The sequence below is a fragment of the Juglans regia genome, chromosome 4 (assembly GCF_001411555.2).
Source record: "Juglans regia cultivar Chandler chromosome 4, Walnut 2.0, whole genome shotgun sequence".
In the NCBI taxonomy this organism is placed as follows: domain Eukaryota; kingdom Viridiplantae; phylum Streptophyta; class Magnoliopsida; order Fagales; family Juglandaceae; genus Juglans; species Juglans regia.
Genome location: NC_049904.1, coordinates 29,485,452 through 29,511,136, shown reverse-complemented (window position 1 = coordinate 29,511,136; position 25,685 = coordinate 29,485,452). Strand labels below are relative to the sequence as shown.

Sequence of the window (25,685 nt, the reverse complement as noted above, 5' to 3'; positions counted from 1 at the left end):
ATAGTTTTTTTTTTTTAACACTTTTCCATATGCGATTCTTTTTTTTTTTATATAAAAAAAAAATTGTACGTAACTTATTTATACTTATTCAAATCATTTTTCTTTATTAATTTTCTAGTGTTTTATCTCTCTTTTCTGAGTGCGTGCATACTTCATGTTGGAGAATTGATTGGTCGAGTTTTAGCCACTGGAGTTCCAGGAGAAAAGTCAATGTTTGAAGATCGTCAGAACTTCTGGCTGCTACTGCAGTAGAAGACAAATAGGTCATTTATCTGGTTAAGTAAGAGTGTTAATTGACAAATGTTTTGTAATTGAGTTTTACTTGTAATTGATTTTGAAATAATAAAATTGACTTTTCTGGGTCTGGCTGCCCCGTTGGGTTTTACCTTCAAATAATTCTTTAAAGGGTTTCCCTTTAATACCAATCTTGGTATTACGCAATTCGTTTATATTATGTATTTGATTATTTATCAAATTAATTGCATGCTTGACGACTAACTAATTTGTTAAGTGAATTGGTAGATATTTTCGCTGCGTTACAGGGATATTTGGGTAATTTCAATTGGCATCAGAGAATGGTTCACTCATCCGAGTGTGATCCGTGTCTCTATAGATCATGTCATCGTCATTATATATCCCGTCACACTTTGATGAGGAAAATTATGCTTATTGGAAAGTTCATATGAGGGTTTTCTTAAAGTTTTTAGATGAACATGTGTGTGACGTTAATTGATAGGACTACTTGCATGTTCTTACATTCCTTGCATTTCATTTATTAGTCCAGGACATGCATTTTATTTTTCTGTTTTTAGTTTATGTTTCTGTTTGCAGTTTCTAAATAAGAAAAATAATATAAATTTTTTTCTGATTTGTTTCTAATTTTTTGGGAAGTGCATGCTAGATATGTCAAAGTTTTGAGCATATGTATTCTCACAAAATAAATTTTTCAACTTATACATCTCTCTACTTTGTGTAGCCCATTTTATACATACTAACCCTTTGGATTATCTTGACAAAGTTCTTTTACAAAGCATTGTGAAAAACTTATGTGTATGCACCTTATAATTAAGTTCCATATTTATTATTGAGATGCTCACCATAAAGAGAGTTCATGCCTTGAACTAACCATTACTAGTTGAACCTAGTACAATAATAGAGAGATCTTCCATTGCCAAACACAAATAGTTGATCCATATAGAAAAAGTCGGTGTTATATCATTGCGGAAAAAGATAAACACCATACACAGATCTATCTCTTAAGTCCTTATAAAAAGAATCGTGGCTCAAATCATTGTGAAAAAATGTGAGCAACAAAAATGGACATAAAAAAATGGTTGTGCAAACTAGTGTTTGGAGGAGATACTCATGTATCTAGGTCTTAGCATAAAGTTTGACTTTTGAGGTAAGTGACAATCTCTTGGAAGCATCTATAAGAAGAAAATACTCATGAATAAATTTATCAAAAATATATTGAAGAGAAAAAGAAATAAAGAGTTAATTTTATACATAAGTTTGCTCACTCACACACTCACATGAACTTTGATATTGATGATCTTATGAGGTGTGAACATCCATGGTGATTGTTACAAATAAAAGGGTGTACTCTATTGAATGTTTTTTTTGTGAGTGACACTATATTTTGAACTAAGATGGATATAGGCATGTTACTTGCCCCATTGCTTATATATATAAAAATAAAAATTTTTGTTAAAACTTATTATTATTATTTATTTATTTTGGTTTATATAAAATAAATATGAAAATATAAAATATATTGAGGTATGAGTTAGTGTTGAGGTTATACACTTCGGTTTTTATGCTATGCCTACCAAGTATTTGTTTTATGTCTCAACCAAGCTACTTCATTCATTTTGTCATGATTTTACTTGCATTTATACTGATACATCAGGTACATTTAATCCATGAAAAGTTAAGGCACATGGAGTCGTTCATCATGTCTTTTTTAGTGTCTTCATCTCAGCTCACATAAGTGATAGTTATTATCTTATGAGTCTTGTCAGATTAGTGACAAAAATGGAGAGATTTAAATGTACTGTTGAGGCGGAGTTAAAAAGTCTTTGCGTTAAAAGATCTTTTGTGAAGGAGGAGTAAAAAGTGAAGAGGAATAGCAATAGAAGATTAAGGGGGAGCAGCAGAATATTGAGGGGGGAACTAGATACTGAACATGGTTATTGATGATGATTAGAACATTATTTTAGTAGGTTTAGATTACGTCTAACCTTTGATTTTGTTGAGACTAATTTCAAAAGAGTGTTTTATGTCATTTATTCTCATTACTGTAATAAGATTTTCTTCATGAGATCTTGGTCTGCTAGTTGTGTTTGTTTCAGGTTTAATTACATTCATCAACCTAGTTTTGTCACCAATCCGTCAAAGGGGGAGATTGTTAATGTAAAAGTTTGTTAGCTAGGATTAGATGACTATAACCTATTTGAATTATTGGATGAATATAATTTGTTTTTATCTTTATCCATAAATATTTAAGTTCAAAGATAAATAGATTAATAGATAAAGGTTTGTCTTTATTTTTATCTATGAATATTTGAATTCTAAGATAAGTGGTTAAATAAATAAATGTTCAAAAGACTTTTGATCAAAATTGAATGTTCGAAAAAATATGAGATATCAAGTGATCTGGATAGAAGATTCAAAAAGAAGATATTAAGCAGAAATAATTTTGAACTATCAAGAAGTTATCTAGAACAGAAGTTGAACAGAAATTAGTTACTACAGAAAAGAGTTATCACAACATGTTAGTAATCCGTCAGGAGACGTCTTCGCGATAGATTCTATCCATCAGCAGAATCCTACTGAAATTGGAACTCTTTCCAAATAGTTTATTTAGGAATTCTACTGGTTAAATTTTTTAGATATTCAGATCTTTATATTTTCTTGAGCACTTTCCAGTGCATATTTTAGTGAGAAAATTTTTAAAAGAATTTTCATACTGTTTCTCTCAGAGAGTAGTACTTGAGTGTGAGAAACTAGTGTTTTATCTCTCTTTTCTGAGTGTGTGCCTACTCAATGTCGGAGAATTGATTGGTCGAGTTTCAACCATTGGAGTTCTAAGAGAAAAGCCAATGTTTGAAGATCGTCAGAGGTTCTGGCTACTACTACAGTAGAAGACAAATGAGTCATTTGTCTAGTCAAGTAAGAGTATCAATTGACCAAATATAGCCTTTCTGTTTCTTTAGGAAATCGTTTTTGTGCAATTTAGTTTTCTAGGGTTTCCATGGATGCTTCCGCCGCCCCCCTGGTGGGTCTTATGCCAGTGGGGTCTTTTTTTTGCGGTTGGTGCTAGTCACAAGTCATTTGCTCATGCATTACGTGGGGTTTCTACGTCTTCTACGTATAAACTTCCTATGCGGTATCCTGTTGATGTGGATGGGGATGTTGGGTTTGTTTTTTCTAAGGTAGAGATGAATAAAGTTGCGGAGGATTTTAGATATGCATTGGTTATGAAATTTATATGTACTAGGCCTTCCATTGACGTGATCAGAATTTTGATTATCAAGACGTGGGGTCTGTCGGAGATTCCAACCATTAGTTTCATGGATGATTTCCATGTGTTGATTCAGATGAGGAACGAGAGCAACTTTATGCATGGATGGGCGCGAAAGGGTAGGGTTTTGGCTGGGAGTTCCTTTTGGCTCTTTCGTTGGACAAAGGATTTTAATCTGAACAAGGAACCATCTCTGGCCCCTCAATGGATTTTTCTTCCAGGTCTTCCAATGCATATGAATAGATCTGATTGTTTACAAATTCTTGCGACGAGGTTTGGGTGGTATTTGGGAACGGATAATGCTATGATAAATCGAACTCGGGCTACGGGTGCAAGGCTGTATGGAGGTGGACCTTTTGGCTGATCAGGGTTTCCGATTGTTGTCTCTGCAAGCCATAAAATATGGCAGGACGTAAGGTATGAAAAACAAGGTTTCTATTGTGATAAATGTCATAGACAAGGACACTCTAAGGTGGTCTAAGGTGGTCTAAGGTGGTATGTCGAGCAGGGGAGAAGAATATATCTACGGGTGTTAATGGAAGACATAAGGAACGACATGGTCCTAGACAAGAAGTTTGGCGGATGAAGAAAACGGATCCGGAGAATGAAAAGGTAGGTTAATGGAAGTTCAATGGAGGTCTGTCAAGATGATAGTGCGAAACAAAGTGGTGAAGGTGATATAGAAGTGGAGGTTGTGCTTGTTCCGACAATTGATCCTTAGAGGGAAGTGGAAGAAGGGGAAATAGTGCATGACGAGGTTAATGATTTTGTGGGATCAGGGGCTGTGCGTGAGAAGTATCAAGGGGACAAGCATGGGGAAGAGCCTTCTGTTGAAATTGAGCAGGTTGATATTAGCAGTGTTGGCCAATGTTTGGCAGTACAGGAGGTAGATATTTTGCTAGTAGACGAACAGGGGTTGGTGCGCAATGTGCCAGTGCAGTTTCATGATGTGGTTTCTGAAATTTTGGAAGATGAATGTTGATTTTCAAACACACATGTGATTCATGAGTGTGAATCTGATTGGGAAATGGAGGGAAGTGCGCTGGCGAAGTTATCTTTGGAAAAAGGCTATAGTTCGGATAAAGATGTGGATAAAGATGTGCAAGCTCACATTATCAAACCGAGTTCTAATGGGCAAAGTGTGAAGAAATCTCATCGCATGGTCACTCGTCCAAATAAATTCAATTTATGATTAGTAAAATTTTAGTCTGGAATGTGCGGGGGTTGGGCTCGTCAAGAAGTCAGTTAAAGAAGCTTGTGAGAGAATTGGTGCCTTCTTTGGTGGTTCTTTCTGAACCATTTGCTGAGGAAAATATGATGTTTAGGTGGGCGAGTTTTTTGAGTTTTCCAAACTATTGCGCCAATGAGTCTGTGGTGGGCAAGATTTGGATTTTCTAGAGTGAGGAAGTGAAGTTTGAGGTGCTTCATATGTCAGATCAACTTGTTTCTGGTTTTTTTAGTTTTGAAGAACATATTGTTTTGGTGTCTTTTGTCTATGCAAAATGCCGTCAATCTGATCGCAGAGAGCTATGGAGGGACCTGGTGCTTGCTAAGAGGGAGGATATTCCTTAGCTAGTAGCGGGTGATTTTAACATTATACGGGATGATTCTGAGCGTATGGGTGGAAATCCGAGACCTTTATTGGCTATGGAGGAGTTCAACTCGTGTTTGGATAGTTGTGGTCTTCTGGATATTGGAGTGAATGGAAGGAAAATGTCTTGGTGTAATGGACATGGAGGGTCATCTAGAAGCCGGGCAAAGCTGGACCGAGCTCTATATAATGCGGCTCTTTTGGAGATTTTTCCAGATACTTGCTATGAGTATGGAAAAAGAGTCTTCGGGTCATAATCCTGTGATCATTCGGTTTCAAAGGGAGGTTTGTAGATATGGACCTACACCTTTTAGATTCCAGAATATGTGGTGTACGCATCCTGATTTTCGGAAGTGTGTGGTGGAAGCTTGGAGGGATGATGTTCAGGGATCGGGTTTAGTTCGTTTAGCGGCCAAGCTCAAACGAACTAAGTTGGCCATTCGATACTGGAATCGGCAGGTCTTTGGGCGTGTTGATCACATGATTAAGCAACTGCAAGAGCGTAAGGAAGGATTGGAGGTCCAACTTCAGGGAGGGTATTCATCAGAAATAGAGGAAGATTTTTTTCTAACGAAATTAGAGTTGGAAGCCTGGGAAAAGAGAGAGGAAATTCGTATAGCTCAGCAAGCTAAGAAGAAATGGTTAGTGGAAGGGGATAATAATACTAAATTGTTTCATGCTTTTGTGAATCAAAGGAGGAAAAGGTCCTTTATTTCATCATTGTCACTGTCGGATGGGGAAGTTCTTGAGTCTCCCGAAACTGTTCATGAGGGTGATGTGCGTTACTTTCATGCCTTTTTAACTGGTGTAGGGCCTAATGAAAGAGCAAATATAGGTGCTATTATTTTTCCTGTCATTTCTGAGGAAGAAATTTTGGTTTTATGTAGTGCGCCCACGGAGGTGGAGGTAAGAAATATTATTCTTTCTATCCCTAGACAGAGTAGCCCAGGTCTGGATGGATTTGGGTCGGCATTTTTTCAAGATTATTGGGATATTGTAAAAGAGGAGGTTGTCAAGGCGGCTAGGGATTTCTTTAATGGGTCTCCTTTGCCTAGATTTTATTCGGCATCTTATATTGTGTTGATACCTAAGGTCCTCAATCCTAAAAGTTTTGATAAATTTAGGCCCATTAGTCTTTGTAGTGTTATTTATAAAAAAAATTCTAAGGTTCTCGTTGCGCACATGATAGGACTTTTATCTAGACTGATATCTCCGAAACAATGAGCTTTCATTCCAAGTAGAAGTATTTTTGAGAATATCACTTTGGCACAGGAAATGGTGCATTCGTTGCACAAGAATTCTAATGGTGGAAATGTGATGTTGAAGGTGGATATGGCTAAGGCTTATGATAGGGTGGATTGGGCCTTTTAGGATTCGGTTTTGAAGGGATTAGGTTTTTCCACGCATGTGTGTGGGTTGGTAGCGGAATGTGTTTCTTCTCCTTGGTTTTCAATAATGTTGAACGGAACTTACAAAGATTTTTTTAAGCCTACCCGGGGCCTTTGCCAAGGGGATCCTTTGTCTCCTTATCTCTTTATTATTGTGCAGGAAGTTCTTTCTCGTCTTATTAAGAAGGATTTTGAGGAGGGAAAGATAGGGGCTTTCCATCATCCCCGTGGGGTGCCATTGGTGTCGCATCTTCTCTATGCAGATGACATTTTAATTTTTGCAAATGGGAAAAAGAGGTCTATTCGAAGGCTTATCAAAACTCTAAAGAGGTATGAGGACTGGTCGGGGCAGTTAATTAGCAAGGAGAAGTCTAATCTTTTTTTGTCTCGGCGTATTGCTTATACTAGAAGGCGCAATTTATTACAGATGATAGGTTTTGTTGAAGGAGTTTTCCCTGCCACTTATCTTGGTGTTCCTCTGGTTTCGGGACGGTTAACTGCTCGAACATTAGAACCGCTAGTATTAAAAATTAGAAGTAAGGTGGCTGGATGGAAATTAAAGCTCTTATCTCAAGGGGGCGGCTCATTTTGATCAAGCATGTTCTATCTTCAGTCCCGATTCATCAATTGGCAGTATTAGATGTCCCAAAAGTTCTTTTTACTAAGATAAATTCTATGCTGGCTTCTTTTCTGGGGTGGGAAGAATGGTAAAGGGAAAAGGAAAGGGTGTTCCTGGTCTAATTGTTGTAAGCCTATTTATGAGGGAGGATTGGGAATTAGAGATCTTGTTGAAGTGGAAAAATCTCTGCATATGAAGTTTGTGTGGCGCATGTTGACAGTTGATAACTTGTGGACTATATTCTTTAAGGCCAGGTATTTGAAAAATGGCCAACATTTACGGGAGGTCAATCCAAATAAGGGCTCTCGGTTTTGGAGGTCTATTATGCGTTTTGTGCCTGAAGTGCTAGATTATGTTCGATGTAAGATTAAGGAAGGAAAATCCTCTTTCTGGTTTGATCGTTGGATAGCATCGAGTCTACTATGTGCACAGGTTCAGAGTGTGCCAAATAATAAGCTGCAGGTTCGGAAGTGTTGGGATAGAGATGGGTGGAATGTTAACATGTTACTGGAGTTGTTGGTAGAAGAAAAGGCTAATGTAGTGATGAGCTCAGGTTTATCTTGTAAGGAAGGGATTGATATTCCCATCTGGGAGCCGTCGATAGATGGTAAGTTTAATACGGCAAGTGCTTGGGAGGTTGTTCGCGATCATAGAGAGGAGAATCTGATGTTAAAATGGTTTTGGAATCCTCTGCTCCCGAAGCGTGTTTCTATTTGTATGTGGAAAGCTTGGTTTGCTTGTCATCCGGTTGATATGTGCATACAATCAGTGGGAATTCAGTTAGCGTCAAGGTGTAATTGCTGTCAGAATGGAAAAGTTAAGTCTTTAGACCATGTTCTTTGCTCGGGATCAATTGCTCAGGAGGTTTGGAAAAAAGCAGGGGTGGCTTTGGGAATTAACTGTATGCCTACATCTACATGGAAAGCCCGAATTATTTTATGGCTGAATTGTGCACGTCGTGCATCACAATATGGGATGTTGGTTGGTCTGCTTCTGAGCCTGATCACTTGGAAGTTATGGGGGTGTAGATGTAAGGCTTGTATGGAGTCTATTTATGAATCGCTGAGTGCAGTTTGGAGGGAAGTGAAATACTGGTTGCGGGCAATCTCAGAGAATATGAATGGAGGGGCTCCTCCATCCCGAACGGATATTCAAGTTCTTCGTGCTTTGGATATTCCGACTTGATTTTGTATTAAACGTTCACCATGCACAGTTAGATGGCGTAAACCTGGGATAGGTTGGGTTAAACTCAGTGTGGATGGTAATTGTCGGGGGAATCCTTGAAATTGTGGGGGTGGCGGTGTTATAAGGGATGATACAGGAGCATTTAAGGCGGTGTTTTCGTCGGTGTTTGGACATGGCACAAATAATAGGCAGAACTGAAAGCTCTCATTGTTGGGATAGAGCTATGTAAGGAACTTGGTTTTTATCAAGTGGAGATTGAATGTGATTCTTCTTTAGTGGTCCATTGGCTATCAAGGGGAGTGTGTTCAGCGTGGTACCTCTGGGACTACTGGGATGAGCTAGTAGCAGTTCTAAGGGGTATTAACTTCTCGATTTCACATGTTTTTAGGGAGGCAAATCAAGTTGCGGATTACTTTGCTAGACAGGGTGAAACTGGTATGGTTCAAAGGTATGGAGTTCATGATACACTTTCGCAGCAAGTGAGGGGCATGCTTAGGCTGGACGCATCAAGTCTCCCTTCTATCCGTCGTTGAAGTTTTATTGCGAATTAGCTAGTTGGGGTCATTGTTTATTGGTTTGGTTGTTATAGGCTTGTGCAGATTTTTATTTGGTTGCAATAGAGGTATTCATCCGCCTAAAGTGAGAGTTTTTTGAATAAAAATTACAATTTAAACCAAAAAAAAAAAAGTATCAATCGACAAAAGTTTTGTAATTGAGCTTTACTTGTAATTGATTTTCAAATAATAAAATTCATTTTTCTGGATTTGGCTGCCCCGTAGGGTTTTACCTTTAAAGAGTTCTTTGAAGGGTTTCTCTTCGATACCAATCTTGATGTTACGCACTTCGTTTATTTTATGTATTTGATTGTTTATAAAATTAATTGCATGCTTGACGACTAACCAATTTTTTGAGTGAATTGATAGATATTTTCTCTGCGTTACAGGGATATTTGGGTAATTTCACAATTATATATGAGAGAGTTGTGCTTGGCTTCCACTCAGCTTTGACCATTCGCGCTGTTTAACACAAATGTAAATTTTTATTATTTTTTTCATATTTTAAATGTATTTAAATATATATAAAATTTTAAAAAAATACATTCATACACTAGAAATTATTTTCTTAATCATTAAATAAAAAAATTAATTACACGAGCAGTCAAAGTGAGGGGGTAAACTAGTATTTTCCTAAATATATAAGAAGCAGGTAAATACTAAGGTTTCGTTTGTTTTTGCAAATTAGATTAGATGAGTTGAGATAAAAGTTAAAAATTAAATAAAATATTTTTAGAATATATTTTTTTAATTTTATTTTTGTTTTGAGATTTGAAAAAATTGAATTATTTATTTTATTTGGAGTTCTGTTACGGCTACCAAAAAGGTAGCTTGAATCACTTCACCGAACAGTGCATTACATTTTTTTATTTTTATTTTTATTTTTCATGTATTTTTTAATCATCATAAATATTTTTTAAAAAAATAAAAAATTTACAATATCATTAAAAAATACTTTCTTAATCACTAAGTAAAAAAAAAAAATTAGAACATTTTTTGAATCTCAAATTTGGGACCTAAAGTAATTTTTTTTATTTTATATAAAAATTTTAAAAAAATTATAATAATTAAATAAAATGAAATAAAAATGATTAATCAATTGACCATTAAAAACAAACACAAAAGTTGTTCTTTTTATGGGATATTGTTAGTGCTTATCCATGTGAGGCCGTCTGGTGGACACTGGAATATTTAAACGGATAATCTATGAACTAGGCATTGTCAAAAGAGGTGCTTTCCGGATAGATTTTCGTCATTCATTCGAAAAGTTCCAAGTGTAGCCGAGTCATCAACTTCCAATTCCGGGTGGATATCGTTCATGGCATTATTGACATGACCACATGACTTTAGTATTTGGTTTTCTATATCCTTCTGATGATTCTTTTATTTATTACCGATTAATGCATATAGATAAGAACTGTCATTAAACCAATCTAAAAGAGACCTCCCTTTTAACGTGGAGACAGTTTTTCAAATTGTTTGGCCGGCGCACGTGTATATATCACATCATGAATAAGAAAGTGGCTTTTTCATGTGTATAATGGGCGTGCACTAAAGTTACTGGTTGGTTTGGCGGCGGCCATACGTTTTCGTGCAAATCTAGATCATAAGGAGAACTTGGAGTACGGTACCACACGAACTCATCGCGATGATCATCTATAAATACCGAAAATCTCTCTGAGTTTGAACTCCCCAGCAGTTAATTCACCACCATTAAAGCAATTAGCTGCATGTCAAGCTCCATATATAAAGATCAGGATGCCAAGTATAGGTGCTCGGCCATGTGCATTGTCTTGGTCCTGCTTGTATGTGCCAGCAGGAGTACCGAAGCACGCCCTCCCGTGAGGCCAACCACAGAGACCAGGAGGAACCTAGCCTTATTACTGGATCAAGCTGCCTCCAATCGGCCGGTGGCGAAAGAAACAATCGCCCGAAAGGTGCTGGGGAATACGAAGGAAATCCAGAATAACCAACCCAATAGAGTGAGTCCAGGAGGTCCTGACCCACATCATCACTTTGTCTATTTAGGTTTACCATGATCCCAGCTTCTAGAATATTGAGAATATATAAGAAAACGACAGACATATGAAGTGAGCTTTAAAATAATATTTATCGAGCATTTGATGGTACTGTCCGAAAAATTTTAACTATAAATGTTGTAGAATTTACTTCCTATATCTATCTCTTTTTTTTTCACTCTAAATACTAGACTTTAAATATATAAAATCTCAATCCAAGCCCATCACCCCCGGCCAACCACCAACAGTAGTACCCTCTCATCCTAAGTTACCATGCAAGCTGCTTGTATGCATGACTTTTGTAGTATAATTAGTACTATTAATGGACGTTTCCAATGTTGAATAATGAAGAACAAATGATCATATATCTGTCGTTTGAGTTTTTTTTTTTAAACTGTACGTAAGCGTACGTATATAAAAGAAAGATGCATGCATCGATTAAGAGGAAGAAAACCGAAAGATCATCGAAGCCCATTAGAAGCAGTCGCGCGCTATTAAAAGATGACCACTAAATAAATGAATAGCTTCACTTTATAACGTGCTATATATATATAGTACTTAATTTGAATGCAGAAGCTGGTTGAATGATATTTATTTTATTTTAAGATAATGGTAATGAAAGAAGAGCACGTAAACGAATTTCCACTTTATTTATTTTTATTTTATTTATTGGCCGGCCGGCGTGGGATCCCTTCCTTGCTGCATGCCTGACTAATATTTTAATTAAGGTTGAAATCCATGTAACAATATGTCAATTAGTGCAGTACTATTCGGGCACTGGATTGATCTCTTTTCGTAATGCATGTCAGCCTCATGATTTGTTCTATGGTCAACTGCGTACGCACTCTTTGGCTCATTCTTATAATTCAAATATTATTGCATCAACTCATGACATCAATGATCAACGAAAATATGAGCTGGCCTGCAGGAATCATTATATTAATTATTTCAGAAATAACTAGCTAGCTGTAAGACTTTTTTTTTTAATTATTACTGAATTTTGATCTGTTGTGAGTATTATTTGAAATTACATATCTAATTTTGGCCTTTTGATTTTCATCCAATAACTTGTTCATGATGACTAAGGCTATCATGTATATTCCATTGTTGGCCACAACTCCTAATTTCTATAGCATTGTTAAGGTTAAACACGTAGTTTATTACTATTTTAAAGACTTTCATAGGTTCCCAGAGATTCTCTAACGACGTGACTTCTTATCATGTATTGACTTAAAATGACAAAAACTAGTGGGAAAAAGAAGGAAATGGGTCGGGTACTCGTGTAAACAACCGGACCTCTGTTTATATTGCTATTTTCTCTTTCTTTTCTTTCCCAAATCTTAAAACACATGACATTTGGACCCTAGGGGCCATGATGCTCGGATCTTACAAAAGAAAATTGGAAAACAAGAGCCCTTGCAATATTGGTTAATCATATGGAAGTATATATCTTTTATTCTTTACTAATATATGATTCTTTCCTAGCCTCCTCTTTTTTATTTCGTAATATTTCTAGGATTAAAAAACTTCCTCTATCTAATTGTAGGTGGTCGTTCTCTTTAGCATCTAAATTAAGAAACATTGCGGGCGTTGTGCTGCCACTAAATTTTTGTGCAAAACATCCACACATCAACGATGGTAAGCTAAAGTAAAAGCAACCACGATGAAACACACGACACATAATATACGTGATTCGGCAAATTACTTACGTCCATAGAGTTGCAAAAATCTTATTAATCAAAAGAGATTACAATCACTCAATCTCAATTCACACTATCTAGGGTAGGGCCTTTTTGCTCTCTCACACACAATATGCACTCACTTAACAATTATTCTCTCTCAAAATATGGTGAAAATTGTACAAAACAAGTCAAATATAATATATTTATAGTAAACTGCACTGTAAGTCCTAATTTGGCAAAAACTACGTTCTTTGCTCAAGCGGAGGTGTCGAGCGAACACTAGGGTTTGTGTCTCGCTCGAGCCCACTGTCACGTGAGACTCAAGCGAACTCATAAGTTGAGTTTTGCACGAGCCTATTGTCAAGCACACTTCGAGCGAACTCTTGGGTTGAGCTTCACTCGAGCGCACGTCGAGCAAACTCTCTGTTTCACGATTTTCAATTCCAAAACCAATCTCCACCGCAACAATCTCCCACTTGAAGGCTGGGTCTCCACATGTCAGCCATTGTTTCCAACCAACCTCTATCATCTCTACAGCTCACAACTCCTGTCTTCAAACTAGAAGACGCATTGAAGTCAAGCCCGACCTCAGTCTTCCACATACATCGCCCTTACTCAGCACATTCACTGGCGACTCACAACTCCCACTGCACCAGGAGTATCCGGTCTCGAACCGATCTTAGCAACCTCAGCCAACTTTCCCAGGCTTTCAAGAGAAACGGCAAAGCTGACTCTCTTTGACTTCTTCATATGTTTCGCACGATCAAGTCTGCCTTTTTGCACTCTTGTACTTCCTTTCACATCACTGTATCCTGATGTTAAATAGGAAGAGTTAGATCTTTTACGATGCGCTAAGATCAGTATACCCTTAGTGATCCTCCAAGCTCCTCTAGAGAACACTATTGCATAATTGTTGTCATCAAGTTGTCCCACAGAGATCGGGCTTTTCTTCAAATCTGGAACGCGTCTGACTTGATGTAAAGTCCACATGCCCCTGTTTGGAAGTGTGATGTGCACATCACCCACTCCCACTACATCCAGTGCCTCTCTATCAGCCTCATACATCTTTCAAAAATCACCAGCAACATAATTCTGCATGATTTCTCGATGAGAAGTGCTATGGAACGAAACCCCTAAATCCAACACCCAATCATCAATCGGACTGTACACCACAAGAAGTAAGGCATCATGAATTTCTTCTACTACTACATTCACCGCATCATCCTCAACACTTTCTTGATTCCTGTAATTCTTCTTAAAATGTGGCCCGGCTTGCCATAACTCCAGCACGTGGTCTGCTGCCTGCTCTTGGAGCTTGACCTGTTATGTCCTCTGCCCCAATTGTCAATATTCAGGACCAATCCTGAACCCAAGAACTCACTCGAGTCTCTTCTATGTACCTTTTCAACAAGGATCATGTCACGTACATTGTTGTAATTCAGTTTCATCTTGCCGGATGAACTACTCACAACAATCCTCATGGCCTCCCAACTATTTGGCAGCGATGCCAGCAGAATCAACACTCTGATCTCATCATCGAACTCAATCTCTATAGAAGACAGTTGATTTGTGATCATATTGAATTCATTCAAGTGTTGGGTCACAAACATATCTTCTGACATCTTTAGATTGAACAATTTTTTTATCAAGTGCACTTTGTTATTCACTGACGACTTTTCATACATAAATAACAAAGTCACCATGAGATCTGTCATGGTTCTGATCTCTTTACTGACATTGTGTGTCATTATTCTGGACAAGGTCATCCGAACAATCCCTAGAACCTGTCAATCTAACAAGATCCACTCAGCATCATACATGTTTACCGGTTTCTTCCCCAACAGTGGAAGATGGAGCCTCTTCTCATAAAGATAGTCCCCGATCTGCATCTTCTAGTACCCAAAATCAGTGCCGTCGAACTTCTCAATCCCAAATACTTTCACTTTATCTCTAGCTATCATTCTCCTTCAGATCCAACATTGGCTCTTGATACCAGTTGTTGTGCAAAACACATACACACCAACGATGGCAAACTAAAGTAAAAGCAAGCACGATGAAGCACATGACACACAATATACGTGGTTCTGTAAATTACATACGTCCACAGAGCTGCAAAAATCTTATTAACCAGAGGAGATTGCAATCACTCAATCTCAACTCACACTCTCTAGGGCCTTTTTGCTCTCTCACACAATATGCACTCACTAGACAATTGTTCTATCTCAAAATATGCTGAAAGTTGTACAAAACAAGTCAAATATAATATATTTATAGTAAACAGTGTCAAAAACCTAATCTGGCAAAAACTACATTCTTTGCTCAAGTGACGTGTCGAGCACGCATCAAGCGAACAACCAATCAACATTAGCTTAAGTGGGGTGTTAAGCGAGGCTCTAGGAAACACTAGGGTTTGTGTCTCGTTCGAGCCCATTATCGAGCTAGACTCGAGTGAACTCACGGGTTGAGTTTCGCTCAGGCCCACTATCAAGCGCACCTTGAGCAAATTCATGGGTTGAGCGCACATCGAGCAAACTCTCTATTTCTCAATTTTCAGCTCCAAAACCAGTGTGCACCCCAACATAAATTTTATGGGTCTACGATGTATATAACTTATCAACAATTAGAAATCCTTTTCAAGGGCCGTGTAGAATATTGGAATTCAATTTAATTATTTGTATTATATTATTAACATATTTCCCTCACATGTGGACCGAGTAAATGGGGTACTAGAGTGTAGAATCAGGATTCAAACTCATAATTATTGCTCTGACACCATGTAAAATTACCATTTATTCCAAAAACTTAAACTGATGAGAACATATAGATTTAATTATTTATATTATATTTTTAACATTCAAAACAAACAAATATTCTTTTTTTCTTGGTTGTAGGCTGTAGACGAGTAAAAGAAAGATTTACTAGCCAAGTCTCAAAGAATGATTTGCTAAGAACACTCTCATTGAATTAGCTAAAATTAAAGTACATTTTTTATGAATTCAAGATGAATTTAACATTTAGCTATTACATTTACATAAGTTTCTACATTGGAATAGCCATTTTTTCATTATATCATAATAAAATAATATAAGATGAATTTAACTTTGACTATTCACATCAAATCTCTAAATTGGATTATCCATTTATTCATTATATAGTAATGAGTAATTAATAATTTTGAAAATTTTTTAATTTTTTTAATTATGAATTTATTTTATTTTATCATATTTTACTATTTATAATATTATATATTAATTAGTAATTGTATTCTAATTATATTTTTTCAATTGTCATTTAAAATGGAGAGAGAAATAATTGATATTAAAATGAGAGAGAAAGAAATAATATAAAAGATATTTGATGAATGAATAGTGTGTTCCAAATTTAAAAATTAGTTTAGATATTACTGTAGCTATATTCTAAATATTTGGAATATAGCTAATTCAATGTGAGTAATTTATTGATCTAATAGCTAAATTCTCATTGAATTTAACTTTTAACTAATTCAATGAGAATGCTCTAAGCATCAATGGTTCGCAGTTTGAAAATTCATGCAGCACATATCCCATCATTAATTCACTCGGCCTCTAAATTCTAATTGGAATTTTATCAATCTTTGTCGAGGTTATCTTTCGTATGACGTCCTGCATGCATCACTTTTGGTATTAAAAGAGATGCATTAGGATTCTGCACAAGCCGAGAAAAACAAAAGCACTAAGAACAAGACAACCAGCAACATAACGCCAATTCAAGGATCAACGGGACGAGCTGTTATATATATATTTTTTTATTAGCAACATGTTGAAAGATTTTCTCCATCATCGATCCAAAGTGGGCAGTGCACGCCCGTGGGGATTTTACTTATAAATGAACACTATCAAACAAAAATAGTGAGCTTTTATTATTTTCGACAAAAGTACTGCGCAATTAGAGTTTACACGTACACAGCAGTGGAGTACGACAAGGCCCTGACACGAGTCTAGCTATAAGTACTGCGAATGGAAAGAAGAGGACAGAAAATTTATAGGAAGGATCAGAAGATATCTATGAACAACAATGTGACACATTGGTGCTCGAGTGGGGACGAGGGACGAGCTGCTCTCTTCGTTTAAATTTGTGGAAATGGGATTCGTGTGTTAGAAAAAGCCAAAGGCTTTACTGAGAAAGAAGACAATGATTCATCGTTGGACCTAGTCAGCTTGAAAAGCCGTATCATCATTGTTTATTAAGCCTTGGGATCTTTGGAAACTTTTTTCCCATGAATTTTCTCTCTATATATTTGTGCCTCTATTCGTAGAATGATACCTCACTAATCCTGCAACTTTAACAACACGTATATTCTTCTAGTTTCTTTGTGCAATATCAGAATGGCCAACTTCAACGTCATGAAAGTTTCCATACTGATCATTCTGCTCATTTTATCTGCGCATGCGAGCGGCTTCGAAGCTACACAGATGGGGCGCAAGACCTTACGCAAAAGGATTAATGGCAGTTCAGTTTTGCGTGAATTAGGCTTTCACTTGTCAAAGATGAAGCGGAACATCAACGTGAAAAGGAGGGCAATGACCGACACGGAGACAGACACAACTGGAGATAGGATTACACCTGGTGGTCCGGGTCACATGCATCACACTTCACCACCAACAATGCATTAGATACTATCCCGACTAAGGGAATTAATGTGCAATGGCCGGGATGGCTCTGCATGCCTCTATCCTAGATATATATAATAAAATGCGTCTGCGTAAGTACGCCACACTTGAATTGTGGGTACCTACTACTTAGCACCTTATCATGTATTAATAGCAAGTAAAGTTTTAACTATTTTTCTATTCTCGGTTCTATACATATATATTGTAGTTAAAGAGTAAAAATCATGCATGTCTTTTTTCGGACGTACGTAAGAGTGAATAAGCTGGTTTTTTCTTTTCTTTTTTTTATTATAAATAAAAAGAGGACAGTACCTCTAACTTTTATTGAGAAAATTAATCTCATTTTTTATATAGGAATACCGTAATTACAATTAAAGCTCAAAAAAGTACAAAAGAAGGATATACTAAAAAACAAGTTATAGAACATTAAAATCTTACATATGGCAGGCCCATTTTGTCCGTTTTCAACTATCCTTTCAATAACTGTGGCAGCTGTGAATAAAAATTCCATAACTCACTTTTACTTTCTGCACCTATACGTGCCAAGAAATCAGCCGGTGCATTACCTTGTCTATACACGAAATAGAAAAGTTCAAACCTCCAAGAATGCAAAGGATCGATTTCCTCCCAAAAATCTTCAAAATACCAAAGTCCACAACATGCCTTCTTTACCCACTGAAAAATAATCATTGAATCTACTTCAATGTCAACCTGTATCAGACCCAAGTTCTTGATAATACGCAGACCATAAAGAAGCCACATCCCCTCTGCATAATTACTAGAGGCATGGCTTATATGTTTAGAAAAAGCTCTGATTAAATCTCCATTTTCATTTCTAATTACCCCTCCTGCTCCCGCTCTTCCCGGATTTCCTAAAGAACTTCCATCCACATTAAGTTTGACACGAGCTCCCAAAGTTTTATGCCATTTAACAATTCGAATAGGCTTCCTCTTTGGATAATTGATCGGAATATGAAGACTTTGCAAAATACATATATCATCAAGCATGTTAAAGGAACCTACTTTAATTTTCTCCCCAACTCTCTCAATCCAATACATGATCTCTCCATACCGAAATAAAAGAGTCTTGAATACCCTCCATGCGGCATTTGCACCTACGTAACCATGGTCTCCAAGTGATGATTAGAGGAATAAAACCCAAAAGCTGACCGAGTTGAGTTCTTTTAGAGGCCTTTTGAAACCACATAGCAATAATCTCATGCCAACTTTGCCCAGGAATATATTGTAAACCGACAATCAAACTCGCTTTCTTCCATATTTCTCTAGCAAAATCCCCCCAGCCAGAATATGACTTTGATCTTCATAGCCACCATTTACACAACAATCACATTTGGACACAATAGGAATGCACACCTTTCTCAGCCGGTCATCAACACTTAAAGAGAGATTGAAAGCTTTCCAAACAGTGATAGAAATATTATTAGGTAAACAAGAGTTCCATACCCAGAATGACCATTAATGTAATTTAGGAGAGTGAACTCGCAAAATGTCCCATGTACTATGGGTAGAAAACTTCCCATCTAAGTTACCTTTCCACACCAAGATATCTTCACCTTCTTTTGCATTACTCAAAGAACGAAGAACTACTTCCGATTGTCTCTCTCCCAATAAGCTTTGAAGTAAGGTAACATCCCACCCATTCTCCACTCTACAATCCTTCACTTTAAGATTTGGAAAATTCAATGTTAGAAAATTATCACAAATCGGGCCCTCTTCCAGTCAGTGATCCCTCCAAAAAGAGATATTTCCTTCCTTAATTATCCATTTGGAATTTATAAGGACATTAGGCATACAAGACATAATGATTTTCCAAAATCTGTTTCTTTTCTTCTTATTAACAATGGAAATATGATTATTTTTATGTACTTACTCCTAAAAAAATTCAACCAAAGTGAAGACTCGTTTGGATTCGTAGGACATCTCAGCTCATCTCAACTCATCTCACTACTATTCATTACTATTCAGCAACTTTAACTCACAAATCTCACTACTATTCACAACTCATCTCATTACTATTCACAATCCATCTCAAGTCATCTCAAATCATTTTCGAATCCAAACGTCTCCCAAGGAGATTTGCACAGCTGGAAGGTCCTTTATACCCAGCCCTCCTTCTTGACAAGGCTTACAAATTTTCTTCCAAGAGCACCAATGCTTCTTTGTTTTTCCCTCCTTAGCACCCTAGAAAAAGTTACTCATGCATTTATGTATAGAGTTTATCACCAAAATAGGAGCATGAAAAATAGATCGAGTGTGTATGGGAACACTTGTTAGGACATGCTTTATCAACAAAAGCAGATCTCCAGAAGATTGAAAATTTTTTTGCCAACCCCCTATACGGCGCCTAGTATTTCTCACCATATCATCAAGATGTATAGCCTTCAATCTTCCAAAAATAAAAGGAATACCAAGATATTTGAAAGTTAGGGAACCCTCAACAAATCCTGTGATACTGAGAATAGAGCTTCTTCTATGCAAAGAGATGCCTTTAGAGAAAATAATGGAAGATTTTTCTTTACTAACTTTTTGTCCTAACCAATCTTCATATACAGCTAAAATCTTAGAAAAAGACCTTATTGATGCTTTATTCTCATTAGCAAAAATCACAATATCATCTACATAAAAAATGAGAGAAATAATAGGAGTACCTCTTGGATGGTAGAAATGAGGGATCTTGCCTTCCAGAAAATACTTCTTAATCATACGAGATAAGAATTTCCTCCACCATAATAAAAATATATGGCGAGATGGGATCCCCTTATCTCAAACCACGACCAGCTGGGAAGAAACCTTTTAAAATACATTCATCACCACAGAGAACCAAGGGGAACAAACACACTGACTAATTAGACCACAAGCCATCTTTGAAAAACCCAATTGTTTGAAAATATGAATAAGGAAATCCCAATTAATGCTATCATATACCTTGGCAATATCAATTTTCAATACCACATTGCCCCCACGATTAGTCTTGTTTATATAGTGAATCATCTCCCGAGTCATACTAATATTTTCAAAAATACTTCTTCCAGGGATAAAGGCCCATTGTTCCTGAGAGATGAACCAAGAAAGAAAAGGTGAAAGCCGATCAACCAAAATCTTAGTACATACCTTGTAGATAACTGTGCATGGGCTTATAGGTCTGAATTTATCCAAACCTGTCGGATTTTTCACCTTTGGAATAAGCACCAAAGAAGTAGCAGAATAGTACCTTGGAAGAGGTGTACCCTTGAAGAAATCCTAAACAGCATCCACCACATCTCCTCTAACTATCTCCCAGCATGCTAAAAAAAAACTCAAGCCAAAACCATCAGGACCAGGACTACTGTCAATTGGAATGGAGAAGAGAGCATCTTTTATTTCTTGGATCAAAGGGAGCTTACAGAAATTGGAATTATCAGATTCAGATAAGATCGGGCTCACAATGAAAGATAAATCTGGTAATTGTCCACTTTGCTTGAACGATAAAAATTCCGTAAAGAAATTTACAGCCTCATTATGGATGTCTTCCGGGGAAGAAAGAATACAACCATCTCTAAGTGACATTTTATGAACCACCATATTATTATGGCTCTTAAAGGCACGGAAAAATTTTGCATTCGCCTCACCATTCTTTAACCAATCTTGTTTACAAAGTTAGGCCAAACAGATGGTTTCCCTTTGTTGCCATAAGTTTAGCTCCAAACAAGAGGTCAACAAGTCAATCTCAACTTCTTCCAAAAAACCATTTTGTGAAGACTCCTCTAAGGCTTCTATATGTGCCTCTAAGAAATTAATATTCTCCTTAGTTCTACCAAAAGAAGATTTATTCCAAGCATTCAAACAACCATTTGTCTTTTTCAACTTCCTCACCAATCTATAAAGACTCTTATCATTTATATCATCTTCTACCCAAGCTTTTTTTACACTCTCAACAAAAGAGTCATGAGTTACTCACATTTGTTGGAATTTAAAAGAGGGAAAGCCATAAAGGGCCCAAACCTTCTCCATCCATATGAATCATATGGGCATGATCAGATTTTGTACGAGGCAAGTACTACATGTGAGCATGAGAAAAATTCAAAAGAGCATTCAAGTTTAAAAAGGTTCTGTCTAACCTTGCCTAGGGGTGTAAACCGGTCGGTCCGGTCCAGTCCAGTGATGGACCGAAAATATTCGGTCCATCACTGGACCGGACCGGACCGAACCGAACACCCCATAGGGACTGGACCGGACCGGTAGTTATCGGTCCGGTCGGTCCATTCGGTCCGGCATATATATATATTTTTAAATCAATTAATAAAAAAAATTTATTTAAAATACTAAATTAAATTAAGTGACTTATTAATATAGATTAGGTAACAAACTCAATAAAAAAATATTTTATATGGTCAATGATAATAAATTAAATGAAAATTACATTATTAATTTATATAATTACTATATAATTAACTAATTGATATTATATATTAGTTAATTCATAGAATATTAACAAGTGTTAATAACATATTTAAAATTTTATATTGTTAATAGTGATAGGTTAGATTAAGATATATATAAAATATTGTTAATTTATAAAATATTAACAATTATTAATAACATATTTAAAATTTTATATTGTTAATTGTATAATTATTATATAAATAATATATATAATATATATATTTTTTTAATTTTTTATTCGGTCGGTCCGGTCCGAGAAATCTCCACCCCGGGACTTGACCGAAGACCGAAATTTTATTATTTATTGGACCGAAACCGACCATGCATTTGGTCGGTCCGGTCCGGTCGGTTTCTCCGGTTCGGACCGACCGGTTTACACCCCTAACATTGCCCAACTATGGGATCTTCTAGACTGTCCATTGCACCAAGAGAGAAAGTTTCCGTTAAACCCCATTTCAGATAGAACACAAGAATCAATGAACCCGTTGAAATCTTCCATAGATAAACAAGCCCTGGGCTTTCCTCCCCTTCTTTCAGGGTCATCCCGAATGATGTTGAAATCTCCAGTGATAATCCAGGAAGAGCCACTCGGAATATTATTCAAAAAATTTGCCCATAACTCCCTGCATTCTTGTTGCATGCAACGTGCATAGACAAAAGAGATATACACACTTGTACAAGCTTCCACATACTCCACTGTAACATGCTGAGGGCCACTGTATATAACTTTGACATTGGCAGCTTCCTTCCATAACAACCATAATTTTCCATTTTCTGATTCATTAGAAATACCATTCAGTAATTGAACCGATCTTTAAAGTCTCTACATTCTACTGTCTAGCAAAAAAGGCTCAACAATAGCAATAAGTTCAGGTTGAAACTTGCGGATCAGTTTGCACAACTGCATTTTAGAAGTACTCAGCCCTATTAAATTCCAATAAAAAATAGGCCGCATCATAAATCAAGCTTGAGAGGTCTGCTTTGGGACCTTGTAGAACTTTTCATTTTCTTATCAATTCCCCCATCTTTGTAATTCTTCTCATTGTCAGACACATAGGTCTTTTCTCTATTGAAATGTTCCCTCAGTGATTCCAGAGTCTGACTACATATTATTTCCGTCCCCCTCTGACAGAACATCACCACCAAGAGCCTCCACTACATTGCCCACTGTCATAACTACCTCATGCATAGTCACCAGGGTAGAATGGTCCCCCCCCCCCCTTTTCCTCCCAATTAACATATGCTTAGGATCCATGCCATACTTGTGGGATGCACCTACCTAATGAACCATTATAGGCAATTGCAAATCTTCACACTCTTGGTTAAATCTACACTCCTTCAACCCTTCCACCATGAAAGGAAAATTCAGACCCTCCTCAACTGAGCTAGGTTTCTCTTTATGGGACATATCATCCGTTCCTTTCATCTTTGGCCCTTCCTCCACTTCCTCGATAATTATGGTTTGTTCATGCAAAGGTGGATTCAACTGTTCTTTCCCTTCCTCGCTTGCCTCATTTGTAGAATTCTCAACCTCTTGCACTGCATCTTTATCATTTTCAAGCACCCCAACCTCATCTTTTTTCTCCTTCCTCACCCATCGTCTTCCATCCTTAGTACCCTCCAAATTAGCTAACCCACCTTGATTGTTCAACCATCTACATTTTTTTATGCTATGCCCTTGCACCTGACGATGTTGACAATACGCCAGTAGAGTTTCATATATCACTATTTGTAATCTACTTCTAGGTTGATGAGGCATTCCAATCCAAACAGATTCAATCGAATCTTTTGCAGCATTCATCTCAATACAAACACGAGCTCCATCAATACGAGTAACACAACAGGTGCAATTATCTCGACGAACATATTTTCCAAGCGGCATGGTTATATTTTGAAGAAATGACTCATGATAGTAATTCGGGGGAAGTTCTAGCAGCAATATCCAAACAGGAACCATCGGCGATTCTTTTTCTGCAGTATGATCAAGGGACCAATGAAAAGCTCGGTAAGGAACGCCATTAACCTCATAGGTTTCCCTAGAAAAAGCCTTCTTGAAGTCCACCTCATTAGAAAACCTAATAAAAACATATCTAGGTTTAGGCATAGCCCAAACCACAGGCTGAGAATCCAAGCCCCATCTACTCCGAATGAAAGAACAAATAACATCAAGGATGGGACGCTAGCGTAAAAACTTTAACACCAAGGAGAACACAAAAGGAGATGCAGAGAGAGCAATCTCCTCCTTTGTGAAACTAACATACAGCTCATTGTCTAGAGTTTTGGGAGGACGCAGGGGGACCACAACCTCAGGGAAAGGCTCTGGTGATTGCGCCACCATGTTGGCAAAGGACCGATGACCATTTGATGCCGAGGGGCCCAGAAGACCCCCAATGGCAGGCAACACACTCAAACCCTAGCTCCTTATGGAATAGAGAGAAAATTTGCTACTGATTAATTGAGTAACCCTAATCTCAGACCTAAGCTGGTTTGGTTATACAAAACTAAATTATCTCATCTCATCTTATTATTATAAATTTTCTAAACTTCCACACAAAATATAATAAACAATTCAACTTTTTCAAATCTCAAAACAAAAATAATAAGTGTATCCCCCCCTCCCCCTCCGCTCCTTTCCTTTTTGTCTATCCTTTTTCTGTATTGTGTGGGATGGGATTTTTTCAATGTCTAGACCATACATTGATGCAGGTATATTGTCTCCCTGAAGATAAGAATGCAATGACAGGTCAAGCCGAATGATTGGTTAAGAAAATAATGATAGAACCACAATTATTTTTTTAGAGTATTTTAGTCACAAAGAGATTATACAAAAATTATATAAAAGTAATTTTAGAAGTTGAAATGATTTTATATGATTTGTTAAATCTATTTTATAATAAAAATAATTTTACAATTTGACGAACCATATAAAGTAACATTATTTTGTAAGATTATTTTTATATAATTTTTTTTGACTACAGTATTTTTTGTCTTGTTATTACATTTTACATGACCATGCTTTAAAATGAAATTATTTTTATAAAATAATAATATTACTTTTATAAATTAATTTTATTAAAATATTGCTCATTTAAAACATAGCTATTAAAATGTTATAAAAAATTGAATATTTAAGATTAAGAAATTTCCTATGCTGAAATGGGTTCTTTCAATCGTAGGGAAAAAATAAGAGTATCGGAGAAAGTAGCGTTCAACCTTTTTTACCTCATATATGCTACACGATTTAGGGCTGCTTGGATATTAAAAATGTGTCAAAATATCTAGTAACAGTAATAAAATAATTTATGAATAATAATAAATAAATTATAAATAATAATAGAATAATTTAATAATATATGAAAATAGTTATATTTTTAAACATGACTTATATTATATATTTGTTTTAAAATAAATTATTTATTATTTTTTTTAATAATATTTAATATCGTATTAAATAATAAATTTATAAATAAAATATAATAAATAATTTTTAATTATTATGTAGCACATAGGGCCCGCACTAATGCTTCTCACTCAACCAATGATATGGGCACACTGTGACTGACCCGTGTCATTTCTTCATCGAGAGTGCTGGGATGCTTATCAGTTGTCACTTCAACATTTTAATGCTCTCCTCTTTATCTCTTTGTTTTTTTAAAAGTCCGTACTTTGTTTCGCATTGTATTTAATATCCCAAGTTTTAAGGATCCAATTTCTCTGCACACCTCAAGGGTGATCGTCTTTTGATGTCGTCTTCAAACACCAATTGTCGTCAGCTTGCGAACGCCTTGCTAATCTTAACAGATAACGTGCTTGCTCGTCTTCTAGGTGGGCTGGGTTGCCCGCCCGTCAATAGTCATTTTTGAGCTGGGCCGTCCAATTATAATGGGCCCTTACAGTCCACATTCTCGACAACCTGTGTAGACCTAATTTACTAATTTTCTATCGAAAAATATTTTAGTTATAAAAAATTATATAAAAGAAAACATTTCTTAATATGATACGTTAGATTATAAAATTATTTACAATAAAAATA

General features: G+C 36.4%; 1 protein-coding gene across 1 annotated transcript; it reads left to right on the top strand.

Annotated features, from left to right (window-relative positions):
- Positions 1-5,249: 5,249 nt before the first annotated feature.
- LOC108998396 lies at positions 5,250-8,306 on the top strand. Its single transcript, XM_018974941.2, has 3 exons — positions 5,250-6,020; positions 6,663-7,022; positions 7,206-8,306. Exons 1-3 carry the CDS (start codon positions 5,250-5,252, stop codon positions 8,304-8,306), a joined length of 2,232 nt encoding a protein of 743 aa, XP_018830486.2.
- Positions 8,307-25,685: the final 17,379 nt, after the last annotated feature.

Excerpts from the sequence above, each read along its gene's own strand:
- LOC108998396 (XM_018974941.2), top strand. The coding sequence starts at position 5,250 with ATGGACATGGAGGGTCATCTAGAAGCCGGGCAAAGCTGGACCGAGCTC. Across the intron at positions 6,021-6,662 it reads GTGCGCCCACGGAGGTGGAG|GAAGTTCTTTCTCGTCTTAT; the intron begins GTAAGAAATATT and ends ATTATTGTGCAG. Across the intron at positions 7,023-7,205 it reads CTCGAACATTAGAACCGCTA|AATGGTAAAGGGAAAAGGAA; the intron begins GTATTAAAAATT and ends TGGGGTGGGAAG.